The sequence below is a fragment of the Dama dama genome, chromosome 18 (genome assembly GCF_033118175.1).
Source record: "Dama dama isolate Ldn47 chromosome 18, ASM3311817v1, whole genome shotgun sequence".
In the NCBI taxonomy this organism is placed as follows: domain Eukaryota; kingdom Metazoa; phylum Chordata; class Mammalia; order Artiodactyla; family Cervidae; genus Dama; species Dama dama.
In genome coordinates, this window is record NC_083698.1 from 15,396,569 (window position 1) to 15,421,320 (window position 24,752).

Sequence of the window (24,752 nt, forward strand, 5' to 3'; positions counted from 1 at the left end):
AAGCCTATAAGCTGACACACAGGATCCTTGGCCAGGTGCTGGCCTTTGTGATGTCAGCCTTCCATCCTTGAGCCTTATCCTGTCTGTTCAGGCCTGGGGGCTCTAAAAAGTATACCACAGCAGGGTTCAAGCACCTGGCCCCCAGGACTGATGTGGAGACACCAGCCATTTTGCACTGCAAATTGCACTCACGGAATAAAATGAAGTGGGAGAAATGCTACAAGCCTAACAGAGAACATAAGCCCTTGGGGTCAGAGAAAATGAGACCAGAAAATGTGGAATGTGACGGAAGACGTGGCTGCTACGTTAATGCGAGGTTTGGTCTCTTCTACCACAGAAACATTTTCCCCTGTGGTGACTGAGCACTACAAAGGATCCATTTATCGGATTTGGATGTGGAAGAACTCAGGGCAGAGGTGGTGGCAACATCATTGACTGTGGAGTTAGAGGACTTGGGTCGAATCCTGCCTTACACATGTGGCTGTGGGCAAGTCAGTCAGACTGTGGCACCTCAGTGGTCCTCGCTATGAAACAGGACAAAGAATTCAGGCCCTCACTGAGCTGTTGTATAGCTCCAACCAAGTAATGAATATGGAACAGCTTTGTAAACTGAAGACACCTTACAAATATTTAACCAGAAATATCCTGCACTGTATACATATTTAAGTTGCTGCTACATCTTATCTATAACACAGAATGCTAAGAAAAACCTTAGGCTGGGAAAAAATTCAAGTATGTTAATTATCTTAACATAAATAAACCTATCATATTGTTCAATATGGAGCTTAAATATCTGCTGTGCTTTTGTACCATGAAAAAGATAGCTTTAAGCAAAAAATGAGCAGTGCTTTGACTTCCACACAACTTGTGTTTAACATTCTCTTAAAATGGGCTACTCTTATTTTCTTGATTAAAGAATAATTGAAAAAGTTGATCAAATCTTCATTTTCAAAACCCTCTTTCATAACATCCATTTCTTAATGTCTACTTTACTTAGATGATTTATTAGCTGAAACTGCCGAATGGCGGGGGAAATGGGGACATGCCAGGAGAGAAGAGGGACAAGTAGGTCGATACAGAATACAAGAGGTTTTGCTCCAAACCTAAAATATACTATGGATGGGGAAGAGGGGGCTAACTTAAGATATCTAATCATTGTCTGGCTTCACATCACTACTTTTAGCTGTTGTCTTCTCATCACAGAGTAAAAGACGTGCAAACATTTTTAAAGGCAAAGCTAGTTCTTTCAGCAGAGAATTAAAATTAAAAGCAGACACAGGCCCAGATAATAAGTAGCAATAAAAGCTTTCGCTGACATAGCTTCAATTTACAAATCACTGGCTTTTCCTGGCAGTGCTTGGGGAAGGAGGGTGAGGAAGTATCGCCTACATGGCCTGGATGAGGAAGATATGGAAAGCTTTAAAATTAAAGACGTGTTTCAACTTTTTATTCTCAAACACTTGATTTATGGTGACCATGATAAAATTCCAGGGAAACCTGAGTCTGCTCTGCAGACGCTGGAAGCCCGGGGAGCAACTATGTCCTTATGCCTTCCCCAGCACTTCTGATTTTGACATGTATACTGTGTGAGGGGGAGCCCAGGCCATAATATGTGCACAAAAAGATGTGTGGTTTAGAATCTGCATATATTTCCATTTGTCTCTAGACTTGAGCAGTAGAAGGCCTTTGTGAGAGTATTAAAAAATAAACTAGGAATAAATAAATACTAGGAAGCTAAAGGGATGTGATGGATTTATAGAACTGATATTACTTCTTAAGAAATGTTAATGACAAAATTAGGGCTCACAGGAGCATAAATACTCTTAGTTTCTAAAACCTGGAAGATGACCAATTAAAAAGGAACTGATGAAATTGCTAGATTTAGAGAAAAGCGTGCAGAGATGCTGTAGGGGAAGATTTTGTCTGAGCCTGTTAAGTAGTGTGAATGAGAATTAGAAGTGGATGGAGAACACAGGAAAGGTCATTAAAGCCAGTAGAACCCCACTCCCTCCCCCCTGCCCCCCACCAAGTAAGAGATCCAACACCAACCTATAGATGCTGCAATGCTGCAACCCAACTCAGAGGCCCCAGCCTGGGTGGAAAATGTGGAGATAATCCCCTCTGGAAGAGAAGTCCTCTTTCCCTTGGATTCTTCTTTGGGAAAGAGTTTTCTCTATGTTCTTATTTGGTGCAAAACACAGAACGCATTTCTTCTGGGATGCAATTGAGGGAGAATGGAAAAAGTTATCTTTCTGCTTCTTCATCTCTTCCCAACCCGATGAGAAGCCCAACTCTGCTTATTCTAGTTCTCTTAGAACAGCGAAGGCTTTTAAAAGAAACATTCTCATTGTTCTTGATTTTGGTAGGTTTCCCTCAGGCACTGGTTTTGATCGTCTTATTCCTCAGTGACTTGACCACCTCACATGACTCTCCCTGCTGATGGCTTTCGAGAATGACTTCATCCTCCAACCTCCTCCATCCAGCTGCCCTATGACATAACCTTGGGAAGTCAGCTTCCCATCTTTGCCTCTAACACGTCTTCCCTCTTCCCTTTATTATTATGAAAAACAAATTAAAAATCCCTCCTCATTTCTGTCAAACTAAGTGAGTTTTCTGTCATTATCCCTTTCTTTCTTCTATCAAATCTTATCTGTTCCCATTCTGGTCTCAGTTATTCTCATTATTTTTTACACATTATTATTTTAAGGATAACATATGCACACAGTACAAAATTTAAAAGGCACAAGACGGAATACAGTATAACTCCATCATCATTCTCATCTCTGTTAATCTCCTCTCCTCTCCTCTCTAATCTAGTCCCCTGCCTCAGAAGCAATTACTATTGCCAGGTCCTCCTGTCTCTTTCTTTCCCTCATTTAAGATAAAAAAAAAAAATTGAAAGGGAATGAGATCCTAAATGTAATACATTTTAACTCTGCTAACTTCTTTTCAGCATTCAATTTGAGAAATTTCTTCATTTATTTCCCATACAGGCATCTATGGGCTTTCCATATGGTTCTTCCTCCCTAGATGTGGGTATTTCCCAAGTCTCTTTGCCTGGACCTCTCTCAGAACATAAACTAATACCCATGAACTATTTTTGCTCCTAAGAATGCAGAGTCCCATCTCTAAAGGCCCAGGGGAAAAAAAAGATTTAAAAGAACAAAGCAGAAAAAAACTCCTATCCTTCATTTGTTTATATAATTAATCTATCTTGAGTGGTATCCCTTATTCCAATGTCAGCAGTCACCAGAAGAACCACAGTCAGGAATCAGCATCTAAATGACAATGGTTGTCTCAGAATCACAGCTGGGGAGTGAATTTAAATAGATGGATGGACAGATAGATGGGTCGCTGGATAGAAAGAGCCAATCAACTGTGAAGTGTTACCAAGCCCGAAAATCATATTTCATTTGATGAGAACAACAGAAGCCTGATTAATGCATGTGGGAATTTCATTTCAAAGTTATACATATGGCCTTTCAAGGGCCTGCTTCTTCTTAGGGCGCCCTGAGTCCATGTAAAATTGGCCAGTGTAAGAGATTTTAGGGCTCCTATATATGAGTTTCATTTATCTTGTGTGATGATTAAGTGTGGGATAATTGTTGAACAGGAAATGGAATTTTTTCACTTGGGGGATAATATTCTTCTACCTGGAATTGTCCTGAAAAGTTTATGCTAGAAGGGTAAGCACACATACGTTGATGCTTTCTTTTAAGGTTTTACTTTTACCAAAAACTCATTAAGGGAGGTAAAAGGAAGTCTTCTGAAAGGAGTGAGTTGCATCTTACATGATTTAGCGAGCAGAGCAACCATGCTCAGGTCATACACTGGGTCATATATAGACCTCCTTGGCTAATTTCCCTGAGATTAAAATTGTATCTGTTCCCTGGAGACCAAAGAATCACAGATAGCTTTTTCTTTTTTTAAATCTCAGAGCTGTGAATGGAAAACACGTTTTCAATGGACTCATTCTTGTGATAGTTCGAACACTAATGTATGGATGGATTTGGAATTGAGATGAAGATGAGTTTCACTGGCAGACAGGAAGACCTCTGTAACCACTGAACGTCTATGACTCCACTATGAGGCCAGCACTGCTTGGATGAATCTCGTCAGGGATGCTTTGTTAGGGGGCTCACAAAAACAATTTAATCATTTAAAAATTGGTTTTCAGATTCTTTCAATATCCCTTGATGACAAACTAACACAGAATCCAAGTTTGCTTGTTTGTTTTTTCATAAAGCAATTATGATTCAGAGCTTTTTTTCTGAAATACTAACTCTCCATAGCCAATTTATAAATCCAGTCTGATTTAAAAGTGACAATGTAGACAACCATCAAATCATTATGTTCTTCTATCACAGAAAAGTCTGGTTGGAAAGAAGAATGTATTTGAAAATCGCTTTAACTCTAATAAAAGTATCTTACAGGACTGTAAAGCTATTGGCACTCAGGAAATAGCAGATATATTACTGCTGTTTGAGATTAAATAAAATCCTCATTCCATTTTGTGTGTCTAAGAAAACCACCATTTTGTAAAATAAAAATAATATCATAGTGGAATAGATCCCCAAAGCAGAAACATTTAAAAAGAGGGTGCTAAGTTAATCCAGCAAGGTGCAACAGTCTTCTTTTATACAAAATTCTTGAAGATGGTGGTAAAAACTGCAACCAGTTTACCATGAGAGAATAAGGAATAGCTGGGAAAGATGACACTTGAGCTGTTAACCAAAAGGAAGACAGTAATCTACAGGGATATGCAGACATGACAGGCCTGGAGACTGAAACTATAGCAACAGTAATAGTATACCATGCTACCTGAATGCAGTAATTTTCCATTAAACTGTAATCTAAAATGACACCTTCTCCAGGAGCTCCTGAAAGGAGACAGAGGCAGATGGAACAGCGTGTGTTTTGGGGAAGGGGAGAGGGTATCATGGGCACCAGCCATCCCCCTGACCCCCACAACCAAAAGCACAATGTGATGAAACATGGAAATAACGAACCCATCTGAGACATTCGAGCTACTGAGGCACTGAGAAAGCCATGGTTATAAGATTTTGATCTGGAACCTGATGGTCCTCAGCAAAATTCGTATGTTTTGTGTACTATCGTCCATAAAATTCTTGAGACCAGGCTTGCATATGCTATCCAAGACATCTAAGTCTTAGGAAGAAAAACCAGACAGCCTGGCAAAAGGAAAACTATCTTGGACTGGATCAGTTCACACTTTGTTAATGAACTAGTGTCCAGAGTCCATTTTGAGAGTTTAGCAAGCTTTCCCCCCTAACAGTTAGAGAAACGCCACATGCAAAGATTTGATACCTCTTTTAAGACAGAGGGGAAAAAAAATCTAGCTCTAGCTTTAGCTAATCTACACATTAGCTTTTATGGTATTACATATGTTTATTTTTAAAAATCATAGAAATATTTATGATTCTTGTAGAAATTAATAAATAATGAATTAGTATGTGTAGATAGTATCTTCCAAGATGATAATATCAAAATCAAATGACTCCTTGCTTGCATAGCCTGAGTCTCATTTTTATTCAATGGCAGGATTAAATAAAACACTAAAAAGAAACACTAAAACCAGATATTTATCATGCTTTTGGAGTTCAAAGTGTGGTCTTAAAGAGTTACTTGCACACTGATGTTAATAGCAGCCTTATTTACAATAGCCAAAGTGTTAGTTGCTCAGCTGTGTCTGACTCTTTGTGACGCCATGGACTGCAACTTGTCTGCTGCTCTGTCCATGGGATTTCCCAGGCAAGAATACCAGAGTGGGTTGCCACTCCCTTCTCCATGGGATCTTCCCGACCCAGAGAACGTGGGTTTCCTGCATTGCAGGCAGATTCTCTATCATCTGAATCACCAGGGAAGCCAAAGGATGGAAGAAACTCAAATGTGTCTATGATTTAAAAAAAAAACAAAGATAAATAAAATGTACATACAACAGCGTATCATTCAACCTTAAGAAGGAAGGATAGCCTGCCACATGCTACGACATGGATGAATCTTGAAGACATCATGCCAAGTGAAATAAGCTGGTCACAAAAAGACAAATACTGCATTATTCCACTTACTTGAGATAATCTAAAGTAATCAGAGTCCTAAAAACAAAAAGCAGAATGATAGGTACCAGTGGCTTGGGGAGGGGGGAGCTCAGGCAGGGTGGCTGTTCAATGGGTATAGAGTTTTCAGTTTTTCGAGATGAAAAGTTCGGAGATCTGGAATACAACAAGTGCATATACTTAACACGACTGAGGTGGAGACTTAAAAATGGTTAAGATGGTCCATGTTATGACATAAAACCATCCTCAACAGGTACCGCAGGTACCGATGAATCAGGGGACAGCAAACACTTTTCTGTAAAGGGGCAGAATGTAAATATTTTGGCTTTGCAGTCTCTGTCATCCACCACTCAACCCTGCCATGCTATTGTGAAAGCAGGCATAGACAATAAATAAATGAAGGCATGGTTGTGTTAACAATAAACAACGTTTGCAAAATTAGGCGGCCCACCCATGGGCTACAGGCTTCTGACCCTTGCAGAAGTATTAATATCTAAATAAGAGATAAATATTAACAGTCTGTGAACACCAAGAGCTCCTCTACCCAAAAATTAGGAGTGAAATACTCCTTCCCCTCCCACCCCCAGAGTCCAAGATTAAAGCAACAGGAATAAGACCAAGTAAACTCAGCAAGGGACACGGCAACCTTGTCCAGCATTCCAGCACTCTTGCCAGGAAAATTCCAGCACAGAAGAGCCTGCTGGGCTGTGGTCCTTGGGGTCGCAAAGAGTCAGACACAACCGAAGCAACCCAGGGGACACAAATTCAACAAGACCGCCACTTGCTTGTCAGAGGAAAACGCGACCCAAAAGGTCGGGTTCGCCCAGCTCCAGTGCATATACGTCTCTGCCGATGGGCTTCACCATTTCAGAGATTAATGATTTGAGGGGAAAAGTAAAAATATTACAGCTGGAAGAGAGCTTGGTGCTCGGCCAGCACCTGCGCCTGCTTGGGTGAATGGGAAATCGCCACTGGCTTATCACCCCAATCCAGGCCTCCACCAAGGGTGGAGGCAGAGCGGGGCCAGGGCGAAGAGCCACCCCACTCGGAGGTCATGCTCCTTTGTCCTATTTCCAACCGCTAGGAGCAGTTAGCCAGCACCCAGCTTCCCCAGAGTTAGCTGCTTTGTGCCTGCTTTTCCAAATGGTCTTGGCCTAACCCTGAAATTAATTTTTGCTCTTCAGGTTCAGTGGAGAAAAATCAATGAAGACACACAGGGCCCCAAAGGCCTCATATCTCATGAAATTCAGAAACGAAAGCAAGGGGGGATCACCATCTGTCACCCTTTCCACATTGCACCACGTGAACACGGCGTGTATTTCCTACAGTGTTGAGGCAACATCAAGAAGCAGCAGCCCGGGGAATGGAGACTAGCGGCTAGACTGAGCTTTCCTGGGCACCACAGAAAACAGGCACCCTAGCTAAAGACCCAAAACAGACACACAGCACACGTCAAAAAGCAACAAGTGAAAGCGGGCCTCTGAAGCAGATAGGGTAGCGTGTGTTGGTTTTATAGGAGGGACTTTCACCTCATCAAAGAGCTCAAGCCAGTGCGGAGAATTTTAGAACCAGAAGAGACAGGTGGTAAGGGGTCAAATCCTCCCTCTGCTTTCTTTTTTTTTCCTCACAAGAACTCTTTTTATTTTTTCATAGTATAAGGGTAAATATAATCTTTATTCTTTTTTTTATCCGCTTAACTGGAGGATAACTGAGGCAGAAGATCTGGAGAAAGAAGGGCATGGCAACCCACTCCAGTATCCTTGTCTGGAGAATCCCATGGACAGAGGAGCCTGGCAGGCTACAGTCCACGGGGTCGCAAAGAGTCGGACATGACTAAAGTGACTTAGCACGCATGAGGTAGAAGAATAGATAAGTGAGCTGGAAGACAGAATGGTGGAAATAACTGCTGAAGAACAGAATAAAGAAAAAGGAATGAAAACAACTGAGGATAGTCTCAGAGGCCTCTGGGACAGTATTAACGGCATCAACATTCGAATTATAGGGCTCCCTCTGCTTTTATGTACGAATTGGGCAAAGCTCCCGAGTGGGGCCTTTATAGACACTTCGTGCTGGCTTATCGCATGGACCCAATCCTGACATTTTCCAGCACTCGCTCGACATGACTCGTTGGGTGGAGCCCTGAGGTTGGCCCTGAACAGAAGCAGAATGCTGGGTTTAGGCCCAAAGGCTGGATGGCTCAGGCAGAAAGGAAAGGCCTTTCTCACAGAACGGGGAGATGGCTGAGCGGTGACTTGCCTGCATTACTTGGCATCTCCAGATCCCATGGGACCTGCCCTCAATTGCTGAAAGAGCCTGACCTCTGACAAAGACCAATGATTTCAGCAGTAAGTAATGATACTGTCAAATTAATTAACCCAAGTCTTTGTCCACAGGAAGAAAAATCCTTCTGATGTCAATACTGCTTGTTACTAGTCCTTCACCAAGCTCTGCAGACCCAAACCTTCAGTGAGGGCATGGGACACCACTGACGGATGGCCCTAAAAGGTCTCCCCCTGCACCCGATGCCTATTAAGCCACCACCACTTGTTAATAAACCTTCTCATGGTAACATATCCTCTGATAATACAACTTCAGTGAATTCACAGTTCTCCGAAACCTAACACTCTTTAAATAGGTACAAGCCTGAGAACACCCGTGTGTTATCTTCCACCCTCTTTACAATACCTTTTCGACACCCTCTTGAATTATGGTGATGAAATGCAAGACGAACGCTGTAGGATTTCATTAAAACATTTAATAAATGGCCCACATTAAAACGCCAGTTCCCTTGTCCTTGTCTATAAGGACTCCAGCTAATCCAAATGCCTGCATAGACATTTCCATCTCATCTCTTTAGAGGATTCAGAACTATTTTCTTACACCTAACACAGCTTTCATTCCATTTAGAATAATTACCCTCTATCCCATTTCTGACTTTCAAGAAAAACAAGACACTTAATTGACCACAGGAGGACTCTCTCAAGGGCACCAGGCTGCAAAAGCTCTTGTGTGAGCTCACAACTTAAGCTGATGTAATCTGCTACAAGAACCTGACTTCTATTTTTAAGTTATACCCTTTTACTCTGCCTTCAAAGGGCACATATATCACACGTTGTAACTGCTCATAAAATACTTTGTGGCCCTGTCTCCCATCCATTTCCCTCCTGGGGTGAACTGCACTGTCAGGAGGGGTTTCCAACAGGAGTCCAGCTCTACCCATTGAAATGCATCCACCATTTCCCATGATTTGGTCTTTAGGAGACAGCTCCACGAGGCCCCACTCTCCAGGTGTCTTGCTTACCATGGTAGTTTTGACAGGGAGCAGATGACTAGCAGGGTCGTTCTTGAGGGCCGGCATCAGGTTTTCCCACCTTGTGTCTCCCTCCCCAAAGACAGCACTTCATAAATGCTTGTTAACATTGCCACCCAGAGCTCTGTCACCAGGCCCCTGTGCCCAAAGGGTGTCAGCCTGAAAACGGATCATTTGCTTTGTTTAATTTTAAGTTTTTCATTCATCATGTCAGTCATGCTCACTGTGTGTCATTAAAAAAAAAAAAGTTGTTTAGCATCTCGAAAACACTAGGGGAAAAAAGCCTCAGTTGGAAGTGAAAGTACGTTTGATCTCGCTATTAATTTATTTATACAAATTCTGCTTGTTTCTAAAAAAAAAAATGAAGAGCTCTGTAATTAACCGTGGGGCTGCTGTGGAGTCTGGTGGAGGTCAGAACAGGACATTTCTCCCTGGTCCACTTCCCTCTTCGCTCCCTGGGCACCCTGTCTTGTCTGTGGCTCGCCCAGCCTCAAGGCTTGGGCACTTCCAGTTCCCGCTCCGTACTAGAATCTGAGCAGGCTTGTGAGAGCACAGGTTGGATCACTTGTCTGCCCTTCTCAACATCCTTCATTCTCCCCGGCCCTCAGGGAGATGTCCCTTTTGCTGTGGTCTGCTTACCTGCCAGGACCATGACCCACCCCCACTTCGCTTTTCATCCTCTGGTTGCCGGGGCCTAAAAGGAGCGAAGTGTGTTGTTTCCTTTCACCCAAAGGCCTTTGTCCACATTGCCTCCTCAGACCGGGACTCTGTTCTGCAGTCCCGCCCCTCCCCACCGCCCCCCGCCGGCTCATCCTTCACAGGTGGTTTAGATGCCACTTCCTCCAGGAAGCCCGCCAGGTCAGGGGTGTTCCCGCCACACCATGGGCTCACCTCATCTTACCACACCGTGTGTACTTGCTCTGTCTCCACGTGACTGCCTGGGACACAGGGCAGCCCTTGTGTCTGCTCACTCACCGCTGTGTCCCTCTGCACATGGTCTGGCATGAGGTGGCCTTCAATATCATTTGTTGGATGAATGAATAGACATATGAAGGTACCCTAAAGACTGCAACCAGAGGGGTCCCACTTGTGCGGTATGAATTAGAATTTTGTTTCCTCAGAAAGTATGAAATCAAAGAATAGAATTTAATTCAGGATTCATCAGCTAAAATGTGAAGAAGATTGTAAAGCAATTATCCTCCAATTAAAAAGAAATTTAAAAAAACCCACAAATAACTCCAAAAAAAAAAGGGGGAAGCAGGCAGCTGGCTCTGAGGAAATTAACCGCCCCCCCCCACCCTCAACACACACAGTGACTCCTACTCTTGCAGGGGACTCAGAAATGCCTTTCGGTAACTCTTTCCCGGAGAGATAAATGGAGACTCTGTTTAAAACGGAATCCCGCTGGGACAAAACACTAAGGCTGGCTCCAAGTTAAGATTCATGTTATGAACTCCAAGCGAACAGCAACCTCCACACTTTAAATTCATTCCGAAGAGGGCAGCAAGCCACAAACCCATAGTGCTACTTCTTACTTGCAAAACCATATATGTCAATTCCCCAAACATTATAAAGTCAGTTACACGGGGTGGGAAGGCTCTGCAGGTGTGAGAAGGCATGAATCTGGCATGCAAATGGCACGGCTGGCATCTGGCCATGATATGGGTGCTAACTAGAGTCACACACTGGGCTGGCCTGGGAATTGTTAGTAAAGAGAACTAAACTGGTTCCTATCCTCATGGAGAGGCTAGTCTAATCAAGTATACACTTGCATACAGACTCCCTTTAAAAAAAGAAAAAATTCTTTCCCAAAATTCTAACTACACCAGGTTCAGCTATTAAATTAAATCCAGCACACACAGGATTGTGGAGGAAGGCATTGCTTCAGCTACTTCTGCATGGCAAAGAATTAAAAAAAAAACCTATATTTTCCAAAATCAACAGATAGATGACGCTAGAGAGTGGGTAATGTTTCGACATTCAAACCAATGACAAAGCGTTCTTGGTTTATTTCATCCTTACACAGCTAGTAACCACCCTTCGTAACAAAACTGAACAAATACAATCTCACATGAAAATTCTTCTGCCTTCCAGAATAATTTTACGTTTATTACCTGGCACACAGAAAGTGCTCAGTAAATTTATGCTGAATGAATAACCACAGGAGGGTTGTAACTATGAAAATGCCTTTGTCAATCTTAGGTATGCTGTTTAACTCCCCTTTATTCTCCTCTTAAAGAAACGATGATGCATATTTTCTAGGATTCTGATTTTTCATTTTCCTGTCATTTCATTGATCCCGTACTAGTTACTTAGGTATCACTTTCCTCCTCTGTAAAATTAAGTCTGTGTCTTGGTTATTTTGAGGCTTAAAGGAGGTAGTAAATATAGTGACTGGTTTGCACCCTGCAGATAATGTTGGGGTTTTTGTTTCCTTTTTCACCTCTCCACTCCATCCTCTTCCAATCTCCAAATAAAATGTCAAAGACAAACCAAATCACCAGCCTGATTAAAAAGCCAGGAAATTTCAAATGTAGCCTGGGCTCTCCAACATCTAGCTATCAACTGTTGGAAAGTTTTATTTACTATTTTGGGGCCTTGGTTTTCTCTTTCACTAACTCATCTTTAAAGAACTTTTCAGGTCTGATTTTCCATGAGCTCAGAAACTTGTCTTATTGAGAAACTGGCTACTGAGAAAACACTAATGTCATCTATGATCAGAAAGAAAATGGTCTCTGAGTCCCTTCATAAAGAGGGATTCCAAATGACAAACCACAGTAAAACTTGCCTTTTAAAAGGATTTTTGTCAATCTAATACCTGGGTCAACATTTGGTGACCCTATTCTTAAGCAACAGAAGGTTCCTCTTTTCCCTCGCCCCATATATCCCCCCGTCTCCCCTCCCCCACCATCTAACCTCCTACACACCAGAAAGGTTTCCCATCCACTGCTCTGCAGTGATGTACTTAGAAATCTAGGGATTTTAAGCAATATCACAATTACAAATGGATCAGTTGAAATGAGTAAGACAATTGACACAATATTATGTCAAATCTAACATTTGCTAGATTTTTGTTGTCTTTCATATCCTGAAATATACCTAAGTAGATCAAACAAAGACCTACCAAGATTATACACAACAAAAAATCTCTCTGTATTTTCATAAATATTCAGTGTATGACTGCCACCTAGTGGTGTAACATATCCTTGCATGACCAATCTCCAAAGAGCTAAATCGACTTGGGACACTAAACACCAATGAAACATTGTCCCTCTGCTGCTCACCATTCATTTCAGAGAAATTTAAGAACATAGCCATCTCCTCAGCTACCTATTTTGCTCATACAAATATGTGAAGGGTCTGCTGCAGATGGAGTCAATGCCACGTTATTTAATCCTACAAGTCAACCCCACTGCTTCCAAACCTTCTCATCAAACAAAGGAACATTATTATTCTATTAATTTCAATATTCATTAGCAATTAAAAAAGATTTCCCCAGTAGTCTGTTCTCACCTTCCAGTTTCATTTGATCTAATCTTGATTTTCAGTTATGCATGAAAAAGCATTTAGAAGTGACAGACTTACAAAAAAGTGCACATTATATGAAAATCTGACTTCAATTAAAATCAGTTACTAAATCCCAGCAATTTCCAGCTGTCTCTTCTATCTTATCCTTAGAGAATTATATATCACATTAATTGGTATTCTGTCACATACAGAGACACCAGCGATGATTAATTGTCTCCTTGGTGTTCTGAGTTACGTCTTCTTCACTAGGGGGACTCAAATCACTCACGTCTCATTACCTTCCAGCAGGTACCCGTTTCGGGAACCCTCATGAAATCTCCTACCTTCCTGAACTTCTCCATCTGCTTGCAGAGGTCTGGATCAAGCTCCTGGGACACGTCCTTCATCCACAGTAACGCCCCTCGGTATTCAGTCCGGCACTGCTCCATGCGGTTCACCGTCAGCCAGGTGTCGGAGATGGCCCTGTGCCGGAAAGTCTCCACTTCTTGGTGAAAGCGGCACAGAGGGTTTCTCAGAGCCAACCTAGACCAGAGGGGAAGGCCACAGTCTTGAAACCGAGAGGGCCAGCAATCTGAATCCTTGACAACTTACCGATCTTAAATTCATGAGTTAGAACAGTGTGTGAAACATACTCCAGGCTGCAGAAATATCTGCAGACATAGAAACTGAAATGCATGTAGCTTCTAAGTCAACCAGGAGACGGTTATCCAAGCTAATTCCTGTTACTTAACGGTATCTCTGGGGAGTCTCTCCATCTGTATTATTGGGGTTGGTCTCATGCCTGGGCAGAGTAATTTAAAGCTGGAACCCATCTTTTGTTCACAGAGGAACACCAAGGAATGACCATTTCCCGTTTCTGCCCTTGGCCACTCCCTGCCTTCTGCCTCCCTGAAGCCTGGCCCTTTGAGAAGGGATGGGCATGGGCATGATGAGGTCATTCTGGATCACTCTGTGAAGGCCAGGGCGTCTGCTCTTTGCTTCAGTAGTCACAGAGAATGAAGGACAAGGTCTAGGAATGGTCTAGGAAGGGGAAAAGTACATTTACTGAGGGTCTACTCTGCTGGGCGCGTTCAGATACGTCATGTGATTTGATTCTCATTTTAGAAAACTTAAGGATACTGTATCAGAAATGCATGTATATGATACAACAAAGTGAGTATAAAATAATGTAATATTGTTCGTAACATACCACCGTTTATTCAGCAAAAAAATGTTTGTGTGCTTAGTCACTTCAGTCGTGTCCAACTCTGCGACGCTATGGACTGTAGCCCATGAGGCTGCTCTGTCCATGGGATTCTCCAGGCAAGATTACTGAAGTGGGTTGCCATGCCCTCCTCCAGGGGATCTTCCCTACCCAGGACGCATATCAAAATTTGGATAAAATATTTATTTGGGAGGGGGAGGAGGATACTGCTTCTTCCATCTTCCTCCTCAAAATGAGTAATGTCAGATGAATTATACACTTAAAATACAGTCGTCTCCATGAAGTTGCAGGGCATAGGTTAAAAAAATAAAAGATTAGTATTTACATCTCAATTTCAGGGCAGACTTGTTAAGCTGAAGGGAATAATGATGTCAGTGAGCTGAAGTCAGCTCTTGGCAGTTCCATCAACATCACAGTGCCTCACATGTACACAGCACTCTAAGATTATAGATGGGACAACAAACTATTCAAAAGAAAAAAGATTCCCTTTACTATTTTCTCCAGTTTTCCTCGTCTGTAAAGCATCCTTATTAAATATTCAGCACTTCTCTAAAAATAGCTGGCTCACATCAGCCTACCTAGATGATGTGGGCTGTTTTCAAAGACGTATTGTTGTGCCATAAAGTAAGCTTGTGTTTTATCACCACTGGATTAAACTTAATACTTACTTTTCATCAAACTGAATGGGCTGATGTAGCAATGACTACCAAATAAAGTGAGTAAAACTAATGCCGGGGTGAAGGTTTATAAAATTGGAGACTCCTATTTAAAGAAAGAGCCCTCAGCTGTCCCTCTAACGATCCCGTTCATTTCTGCTCTCTTCTGTCTCTGCTTTTAGAATTTGTCAGCTTTACAAAACTGGCTGATACAGAGTCTTGTGAATAAAATAGTCTCCATTTCTTGGACTATTGTAAAGTTAGAAACCTGTGAGGATGTAATGACATGATGATAGATGTTAATATCTTGAAGAAAAGAAAAAGGTGTGTAAAGTCACATCATTTTTTCCTGTAACTTGCTTCACATAAAATCAGAAAGGTGAAAACCCATTCACTTGTGGTACAAGGGACTGAGTCTAGACCAAGAAAAAATTCAATAACTGGAAATGTCAAGCTTCAGTGAAAGACCAGCCCATGTTTCCATTCATTAAAATCGACCCAATGAGAATAATCAGTAGAATACCTAAAAGTCTAGTCCAAAGATGTTTATTCTTTAGTAGGAAAAGGTACAAATGACACAGAGTGGACAGAGGGCCTGGGATAAATGCATTATGACATGCCCAGATGATGAAATACTGTGTTATGGATGTTTTATAAAATGTATATATGGACATAAAAAGCAGGATTATTTGGTCAGAAACCAATTTGCTAAATAATCAGTATGCAGTACTATACAAAATTATGTGGTATAATGCTGTTTACATTAAAAATATATTCTGGCAAATCCCGAGTTATGTCCATTTGAGGTTTGAGAATTTGACTTTATGAGAGTTTACATCATCCTTCTTTCTTCACTGTGCAGAGCACTCGTTTCGAGTTCATGTGCCTGGTGAGCACTTGAGTATCATGGCATCAGAGCCATCTTGTAGGAGGCCATCTTTCAAGTTGCAACACTGGGCAAGCCACATTAATTTATGGATACAGGGCAGTTTGCTGTATGCTGTACAGGTTTATTGTAATGATACTTCCCAGTATCATTTGCATTGCTTTAATGCTTTTGTCTGTATCCAAAGGTAGACTATATGAACTTAAGGTGCCATATGCTTTCTGAGATAGCTTGCTACATAAGTATGAAACTATATAATTGGATAGCAATGTTATAAAGTTATATGATCAGTAATGGTAACTCTTAGAGTGATTATGTCCAAGTATTTGGTTTCTTTCCCATAAATGGATGTTAATCTTAGCATGAAGGTATGTATAAGAATTCTTCCCACTGAAATTAGTGATAACCATATACATGAGAATTTATGAAAGGTTTTTCAAGAATCAATGATCCTTGTAAGACTGCAGAAAGCATGTAAGCACTGAATGTATCTGTATCAAGGGGTTAAAAAAGAGTCAGTCTCTATTTGCAAAATTTGAGTTGTTTGTAATTTTCTCCCTTTGTTTTTTCCTGTTTTAAAATTTTCCTAGAATGAGGATGTATTATTTTTACAAGGAATATAGTTATAAATAAGACTAAAGGGTACAATTCAAGATTATAAACACTTTTCTTGAAAAGCTGAGGTAGAGAACTCTTGGAAATTTTTCCATTCAACCATGAAAGTTGGGGTCCAAATGTCATTAGAAAGAACCAAAATGCCCATAACGGGGGACCACTGAAAAATGGACACAGTTGACCTCCTTTTTCTACCCCAGCTTTCTTGGGTCTTCCTAGGGACAGGTGAGGGTCTGCTCCTGGGCCACTGTGAGAGAAAGGCAGTAAGGAGAAATTAACAAGAGACAGTTAATTTGTTGGGCAGTCTGGGTGAGTGAAATTTTTGTAGCCTGAATATTTTTGGAGACTGCCCCCAAGCCTTATTTAGGTGTAACATTTCGGTATAAAGTTTGCCTAATCTTAGTGAATGATGCTGGGGGAAGGGGGCTTCTTAGTTACTGGGGAAGGAGGAGGAGAGAAGGAACGTCACCACCTCAGAAACCAAGTGTGTCTCTGCAATGGCGCCTGTTTATTCTACATGGACCCTGAACATGAGTCATAGGAGTGTTAAAAAGGAAAGTCACTGGTTTACCACAATTCTCTCTGGCCCAGAGCTTCTCAAACTTGAATGCATATGGAAAACAACTGGAGGACCCATTAAAATGTAGATATGGATTCACCAGTTCCGGGGTTGGGGGGTGGATTTTGCATTTCTAATAAGCTCTCCTCCAATGAGGCTGCTGATGCTGCTGCCCCAGCGACTGAGCAAAACTATAGAGAGCATCTTGAAGGGCACCCCTCTCAAGTCGACTGCCCCCAAGAGCAGTGAGCGAACCCTTCCACCCCGTCTCATTAGGCTCCTGCTGGAAGTGGCCCAGACAGATTGCCACAAACAACGCAGGAGGTCAGACTATAAGCCTAGGACAGCACTCACAGGATTGGTGTATGACTATACACCAGAAGAGACATGAAAACATTTTACAAAATTAATAGGGAAGGAAAAAGATTATATATGTTATCTTAGAGTTGAATACAGATTAACAACTGTGAACAGAGGAGGCCGTCAATTTCAGACAAGAGCCTTCTAAAGACCCTGGGCAGGTTCCCTTCATGAGTGAGTGGGTCCCAGATTCTCAGGAGACTCCCCCTCCCTCGATTGCCATCAGCAGAGCCCCACTGAAGGCCACACACCTTTGCTGGGAAGAAAAGCAGAGGGCCTTTCCTGTCGCTTGCATCATTTTTCCCGCTCTGGTTTTATCTTGGAAGCCTTGGGACCGGAGAAATTTTCCCAGTTCGTTTTCTTCTTGAGACAAGACTGATGGAGAAAAGAGCGAAAGGAGCCATGAACAATGAACATTTTTACCACAGAGGAAAGGAAAGAGGCAAATCACAAGGTCCTCTCTCTTCTAGAGACAAAGGCGAGACGAAATTAAATCCAAGTGGCAGGCTGTGAGGTAGGCCCCCCACCCCTGCATTTAACGTTCATGCTGTTCTTCTACTGACAAAATGAGAGATCAAATTCACTTCAGCACATCTGTCAGTACGTTTGCTGCCCTGTAACCAGAACCAGAAAATGACCTCTATCCTGAAAAGCGAGCCAATAATGTACTGCTCTGGGCTGAAATGAAAAAGTTGGGTTGTGGAGTATGACTGTGGGAATCTTCTGTGGCTGCCTGTGGGGCCCGTTTCCTCCTTTTATACCCTCTTGCTGGCCTTTCGATCTCTGCCTTCTGAATAACATTCCACTTGATTATACAGCAATTCAAATATCTTATCTGTGGCACAAGTATTTGGTGGGAAGAGGGGGGTGGAGATAGAGGGTATGTGGGTAATCAGGCTGGAGAAGGCAATGGCACCCCACTCCAGTACTCTTGCCTGGAAAATCCCATGGATGGAGGAGCCTGGTGGGCTGCAGTCCATGGGGTCACTAAGAGTCAGACACAACTGAACGACTTCACTTTCATTTTTCAGTTTCATGCCTTGGAGAAGGAAATGGCAACCCGCTCCAGTGTTCTTGCCTGGAGAATCCCAGGGACGGGGGAGCCTGGTGGGCTGCCCTCTACGAGGTCGCTTCACGACTGAAGCGACTTAGCAGCAGGTAATCAGGCTGATGACTTGGCGGATTTTTAAAATGCAGAGCTGGAATCAAATCTGAATCGGTTATGCCTAACTTTGACCTCACAGTTTGTAAACATAAAACGGAGGTATAACTGACATATTGTATTGGTTTCAGGTGTACAATCAAAGTGATTCAATATTTGTGTGCATCTGGCCTTGTTTTTAAAGACAACCTCGGAGGGCACTACTGATATGAGAGGGGCTGCTACAAGCCCTCTACTGACTGATCTGGCCGTAAATATTTAAGTCAGAATTGCGGGTCTTCCCTGGCAGTCCAGTGGTTGGGACTCTGCGCTGTCAATGCAGGGGGTGTGGGTTCGATCCCTGGTCAGGGAACTGAGATCCCACAGGCTACAAGGTATGGCCAAACAACTGACAAACAAAATAAAGCACAGATTTTCTTTCTTTCTTTTTTTTTTTTTAAAGAATCTCTAAAAAACATTTTTTTAAAGTCAAAATTGTATCTATCTTTTGACATTGTACTTCTGATAGGAGTACATCCTGAGGAAGTAGTAAAATGGGCACAAAGATATCTATATATATATATATATAGATATAATCATAGCACAGTTATTTACAATAGCAAGACACTCTCTCTCTCTCTACCATGGGGACTGACTTAATCAATGTGGTGCACCCACACCATGGATGTATGCGCTGTTTTGCAGCCACTGGTCTGAATACACTCTCACTGACAGATGAGCCACAGGCAAGCAGTGACACTGAGCTTCTTTGAATGCTTTTTTCTCTAAGCACAGCTTTTGATAGGGATGTGCTTTGAACATTACTCTCATTTCACATCTTTGTATTGATGCATTTTCCAATCACTTGTCTCTAAAAATGTATTCTAAATGCCACCAGGATTCTTGTCCGTTTTCATGAACAATCCAGACCTCTTTCAGGATGCACCCCACCCCTAACACAATGTCCCCAGCAATAACTAGAAGACATTAGCCAGGAACCAGTAACCCAAGGGTGAATGTTGAAGCTGCTAATGCTTCCCTGTTAACCTGTGACTGCAGTTTATGGTCAACATTCTACGGAGAAGAGGTTTTTCCTGATGGTGAACGACTACCCTTTTTCCTCTTCTGTTTTCTCAAAATCAAGTGCATTGGCCAAAGCCTTGCTCAAAAGCTACTTCCTCTGTGAAGCGGGTGACCCCTCCTCTGTGATAGCAGCACCCTCTTGGCACCTGGCCCTGGAGTGTCTGTGGGTGGGCACGTGTCTATTTTTCCCATGAGAATCCCAGCTTTCTCGACAGGGACCTCATCCAAACGATGGGTTCCCAAGGTGGAGCAGAAAAGTCTTATTCAGGGCATTAATTAAATGCTTGTGAAACTGAACTAACTATAATTTTTGCCTTGTTATCCCTGTATACTTTACTTCACTTTACATGCTTATCTGATACTTATATATATATCATGGTTCTAGGTTTTAAAAAATTCCTATAAGTGTTATTGTTTTTTTTACTACCTTCCATTCTTCTTCCTTTCCACTTACTAACGTGGGACTCATGCAACTGCACCATTAGGAACAATTTCATATTTTTGCTTACAACAGTGTGAGGCTATTGCCACCTTCTTCATCTTCAAGCCTCAAGTCACATACAGATGAACACACGAGCTCAAGGCCAGGAAGAAAACCAATTCATGGCCCTAAATGACTATGTGTGTTAGTAGTGCTAGTCGCTTAGTAGTGTCCGATTCTCCGCGACCCCATGGACTGTAGCCCGCCAGGCTCCTCTGTCCATGGGCTTCTCCAGGCAAGAATACTGGAGTGGGGTGCCATTCTCTTCTCCAGGGGATCTTCCCAGCCCAGGGACTATAAGACTGGTGAAATGTACTCTTTGCTCTACAAACCTAAGTAGGTTGGAGCATTTGAGAATTCAGTTTTGGCTACTTTCCACACTTGAGGATTAAACTTGGGGTGTCAGACAGGCTTCCTTTTAAGAGCTAGACTCTGATCAATGGGACAGGGCTGCTCAGAGGGTGGTGGGACGTTTGAGGGGCCTCAGGCTCCAGTTTCTAAGAAGGGATGTTCATTCTTTAAATTCAATTTTAAAATCCAAATACTGAAATAAATTTATAAAGTCTAAAATTCAGCTGCAACACAGGTATCAGATCACTCTTAATGTTTCTACTTACAAGGTTTCACTTAACGAGGACTTAATTCAGAGACAAATAAAAACCTATTCATATTTAATTGCTGATTAGATTTTCAGATGTGCCCTGAAAAGGGAACCAAAGAACTATAAAACCAATTAGCTTGGCAGCATTAATTCACTTAGGACAAATTTATAGATGATCTCATTGTACTAGGTGCTGTTCTAGCCACTGGAAATAAAGAGATGGATGAGACACACAAGGACCCTGCTGATGCAACTTAGGAGGCAGAATATAAAAAGTACAAAACTCAAACTCAACACACAAAAAGTAAAATGCCAGGTAAGATGGGGGGTGGGGATGGGGCGTAAGAGAGAGGGACAGGTAACTGTTTTGGGCTGGGTGGTCAGGCAAGGTGTCTCTGAGCAGGAGAACGATAAGCTGAGCTCTGAGATAAGGGGCCACTTGAGACAATGAGGGTAGGGACACCCCAGATGGAATAAGTGCTGAGTGCAAAAGTCCTCAGGTCACGTGGTGTGTAAGAGCAAAAGTGGCTGGAGAGGTGAGCTGGGTCAGATCCAGTAGGAATTTGTAACCCGTGGTATGGAGGTGTACATCTTACATTAAGTGCTACTGGAGGCTTCTCAGCAGAGGAACAATATGATCCAATGTACTTAAAAAAAAAAAAAACCTTAATTTTGAAATAATTTTAGACTGATAGGAAAACTGTAAATAGGATACAGAGTTTCCTCATATCCTTCTTCCCCTAACATTAGCAGCATACATAACCATGGTTGATATTGTGGTTGTTTAGTTGCTAAGTCATGTCCAACTCTTTGTGACCCCATAGACTGTAGCCTGCCAGGCTCCTCCGTTCATGGGATTTGCCTAGCAAGAATACTAGAGTGGGTTGCATGTCTTTCTCTAGGGGATCTTCCCGACCCAGGATTGAAACCGTATCTCCTGGATTGGCAGGTAGATTCTTCACCATTGAGCCACCAGGGAAATTCATATAACCGTTGTACACTGACCAAAATTAGGAAAATACCACTGATACAGCAGTACTATTTAAACCACAATCTGAGTGGATTTTCCTAGTTTTCCCATTAATGTCCTTTTTCTGTTCCAGGATCCCACATTGCATTGAGTTGTCAAGTCTGTTTGGTCTTTAACCTGTGACGGTTTCTCTGTCTTTCTCGACTTTTATGACCTTGGTACCCTTTAAGAGCACTGGTCAGGTGTTTTGTGGTCTGTCCTCTATTTGGGTTTATTTGCTTTCTCACAATTAGACTGCGGTTATTTATAGATTTGGTGGAAGGAAACAGCAGAAGTGGAGTCTCCTTCTTAGTGTAAGGTATCAGGGCTACAGGAGATCAACACACATCATAACTGGTGATATTAACTAACCCCATTCATTTGGTTCATGCCATGTCTATTGGATTTCCCCACTGTAAAATTAAGATTCTTTTTCCTTTTGTAATTGTTAAAAATCTTGGGGGTAAATTCAGAAGACTGTATGAAGATGCAGTCTCTTCTCAAACGTTCACTCACTAATTGTAACATCTTTCCGGGAATCTTGTGTGTCACAATTCTTTCTGTGGGTGTGACAGAATCACCATTAGGTGATTTTGTGGTTCCCTCATTCTTTCTAGATTAATCGCAATTATTTTATAAGGAAGAACTATTTCTTCTCCCCCATTTCTTTGCTTATTTCTATACACACACTTGAGGGACATTATCTCACTTCATGGGTTATAACCTAATACTATCCATCATTTACGTTGTTGCTCAGATCACCCCAGCTTTGGCCTCTGGGAGCTCTGGGAGCTGGCTGAGTGCTCTCTGACCACCGTGTGGATGACGAGCTGGAGGAGGCAAAAGTAGGGGCGGAGAGACCAGTTAGGAAGATGATGCCGCCCGCCAAGGAAGAGAGTGATGACGGTGGCCTGAACGAAGGCGTTGGCCATGAAGAGGCAGAGGAAGGAGAACTGGAAAGCAAACTAGCTGATACAACTGCCCAGCAGCTGTGACTGACTGGATGTGGGACAGAGACACGTCGGAGGCAGTGTGCCACGTGTCTGGACTATCTCATGCCTGAAGACTCTGGAGTGATAGCGCTGGAGACATCTTAGCTCAAATACCTGGTAATTAGTAACACAGATAATTTACCAAATTTTGCCTCTAAATCCTAGGATTTTGTACTTCCACAAAATAGTCTTCATAAAAGATTACTATTAAAGGAAAATGGCCACCTGTTAATTTGTGATTACTGGAAAGGGGCTTGAGGAGTCAGAAACAAACTTCTCATAGGTTAGTCTCGGAAATACAGAAATTGTACTCTTAAACGCTCTCCACACGGAAACTTAAAAACAAAGCAACGTACAACTTGATATTTAGCATTTCAGAGACAACTCTGTTGGTAATGATTTTAAGATGGGATGACCACAGGAAAACTTTATTCCCTAAAAAAACCGGTATCTGACATAAAAAATGTTCAGGAAGAAGTGCTGTCAACAAAATATAGTTAATGGATTAACTGTATGTGCCTTCTCTCTTCATTTGCTCATTTTAAAAGGAACAAAACTAGACATAAGAGAGCCTAGGCAATCAAACAGTAACAGCTCCAAAATTTTAAATCCCATGATATAAAACTGAGAAAACTTTTTATAACTAGGAAAAGAAATGGCATGTACTTATCCATGGTAGACTCAATGGAAAACTCTTCTGTTATCGTACTTGCACTGAGAGATAAACAACCTATGAAAAGAATTTCTGATAAAATTTTTAAACCCCAACCTACCAATTAAAGAGCAAAGATAGACAGCCTGAAACATTAGCTTTCTTGTCTTGCCTCCTAAATATATAAAATTACACATTAGGGCAAAATATCCAATATCTTACTATTTGGTCAATATTCATACTTAAGGCATACTTACAACATATTCTCTTTTGATAGAGTACAATTGCTTTAGACAAGTCCAGACAGGTTCTCTGAATTGAGTGAAACAGCTATAATAAAAATACAAACAAACAAAATGCTAAATAAAACAGGCAGCAGTGAAATAAAAAACAATTACACTGAATATAACCATAATGTCTGATTTGCCCACTAAAAACAAGATCATATGCCTAAGTATGCTTGGTGTTATGTGATGTACTAAACAGAAAATGTGACCAAAGCTTTTAAATATGCTCCTGTTTTTCTATATTTATTAGAATTCATCATCTCTGCAATCTAAAATGAGATCTGCAGAAAGATGATTTCCTTCAGACTACTCAAATAATAGCTGAAAAACAGAAATTCTAAGTGCAGGACCCATTAGAGGACTTGGTAAACCAGAGACCCAATATTCATTCATAATCTAATTTATTTCTTTTACCACTTGCTGTCTTTTTTCCCAAATGGAGGATCTGTCAATTAAGCATCATATTTAAAACACGATACTAGCTTATTCTTTGATCCTAATGCATACTTAAACAACTCTATAAAAACAAACAAAAATCAATCAGCTGAATGTTCTGTCTGCTTTGAAGACATCTGGTTAAAATGGAGTTTAGCTAGCAGGCCCTATCACTCTTCTTTTCCCAATTATTTCATAAAATACATGTAGAAGAAACCTAATATGTCATGCCATGGCCATAACAGAGAAAATTAAGGGGAAAGCAGGTGGGCTAGAGGGGGAAGAATTTAACTAGATTTTAATTTCTGGTGGTTCTGGTCTTTGCTTCAGAAATGGAGACAGTTTAAGAGAAGATAAAACAGTTGTAAATCAACTATACTCCAATATCTTTTTTTTAAAGGAGAGCAGATAGTTCAGAGACATCACACTTTCTCCACCCTCTGTCCACTGACCCAGAGACCAGTGCTGGTATCAATAAAAAACCTGGCAGACAAACCTTGCGCCCCTGAAGAGCTGCCAGGGGAGGAGGGCACGGCTTGTCCCCCCTCGCCCCTGGCCTACTGGCCGCGGTGATGGAGCCGTTAGGACCGCTGTTACAAAGCACCTCATTGTTTGAGTCAAGACAGAAGACTGGCTTCATGATAAATATGACCAAATGTTCTAACAAAAATGGACTTATGCATATATACATATACACATTTCATGTGCATATGAAAAGATTAAAAACCACTCTTATGAACGCTTAACATGATGAATCTTGGTCACGTGGAGTATGCGTGCACGCATGCTAAGTTGCTTCAGTCTCTGACTCTGCGTGCTTCAGTGTCTGACTCTGCTCCTCGTGGACCGCAGCCCGCCGGGCTCCTCAGTCCGTGG

General features: G+C 41.8%; 1 protein-coding gene across 12 annotated transcripts in view; it reads right to left on the reverse strand.

Moving 5' to 3' along the window:
• ICA1 (islet cell autoantigen 1) overlaps positions 1-24,752 on the reverse strand; it is a 159,662-nt gene that overhangs the window by 105,398 nt on the left and 29,512 nt on the right. For all 12 annotated transcript variants that reach the window (XM_061164972.1, XM_061164971.1, XM_061164976.1 and 9 more), the window contains 3 exons: positions 23,412-23,484; positions 17,447-17,570; positions 13,239-13,437 (listed from right to left, as the gene is read on the reverse strand). In XM_061164972.1, the coding sequence (XP_061020955.1) occupies positions 13,239-13,437; positions 17,447-17,570; positions 23,412-23,484 (396 nt within the window). The remainder of the gene's footprint in view (positions 1-13,238; positions 13,438-17,446; positions 17,571-23,411; positions 23,485-24,752) is intronic.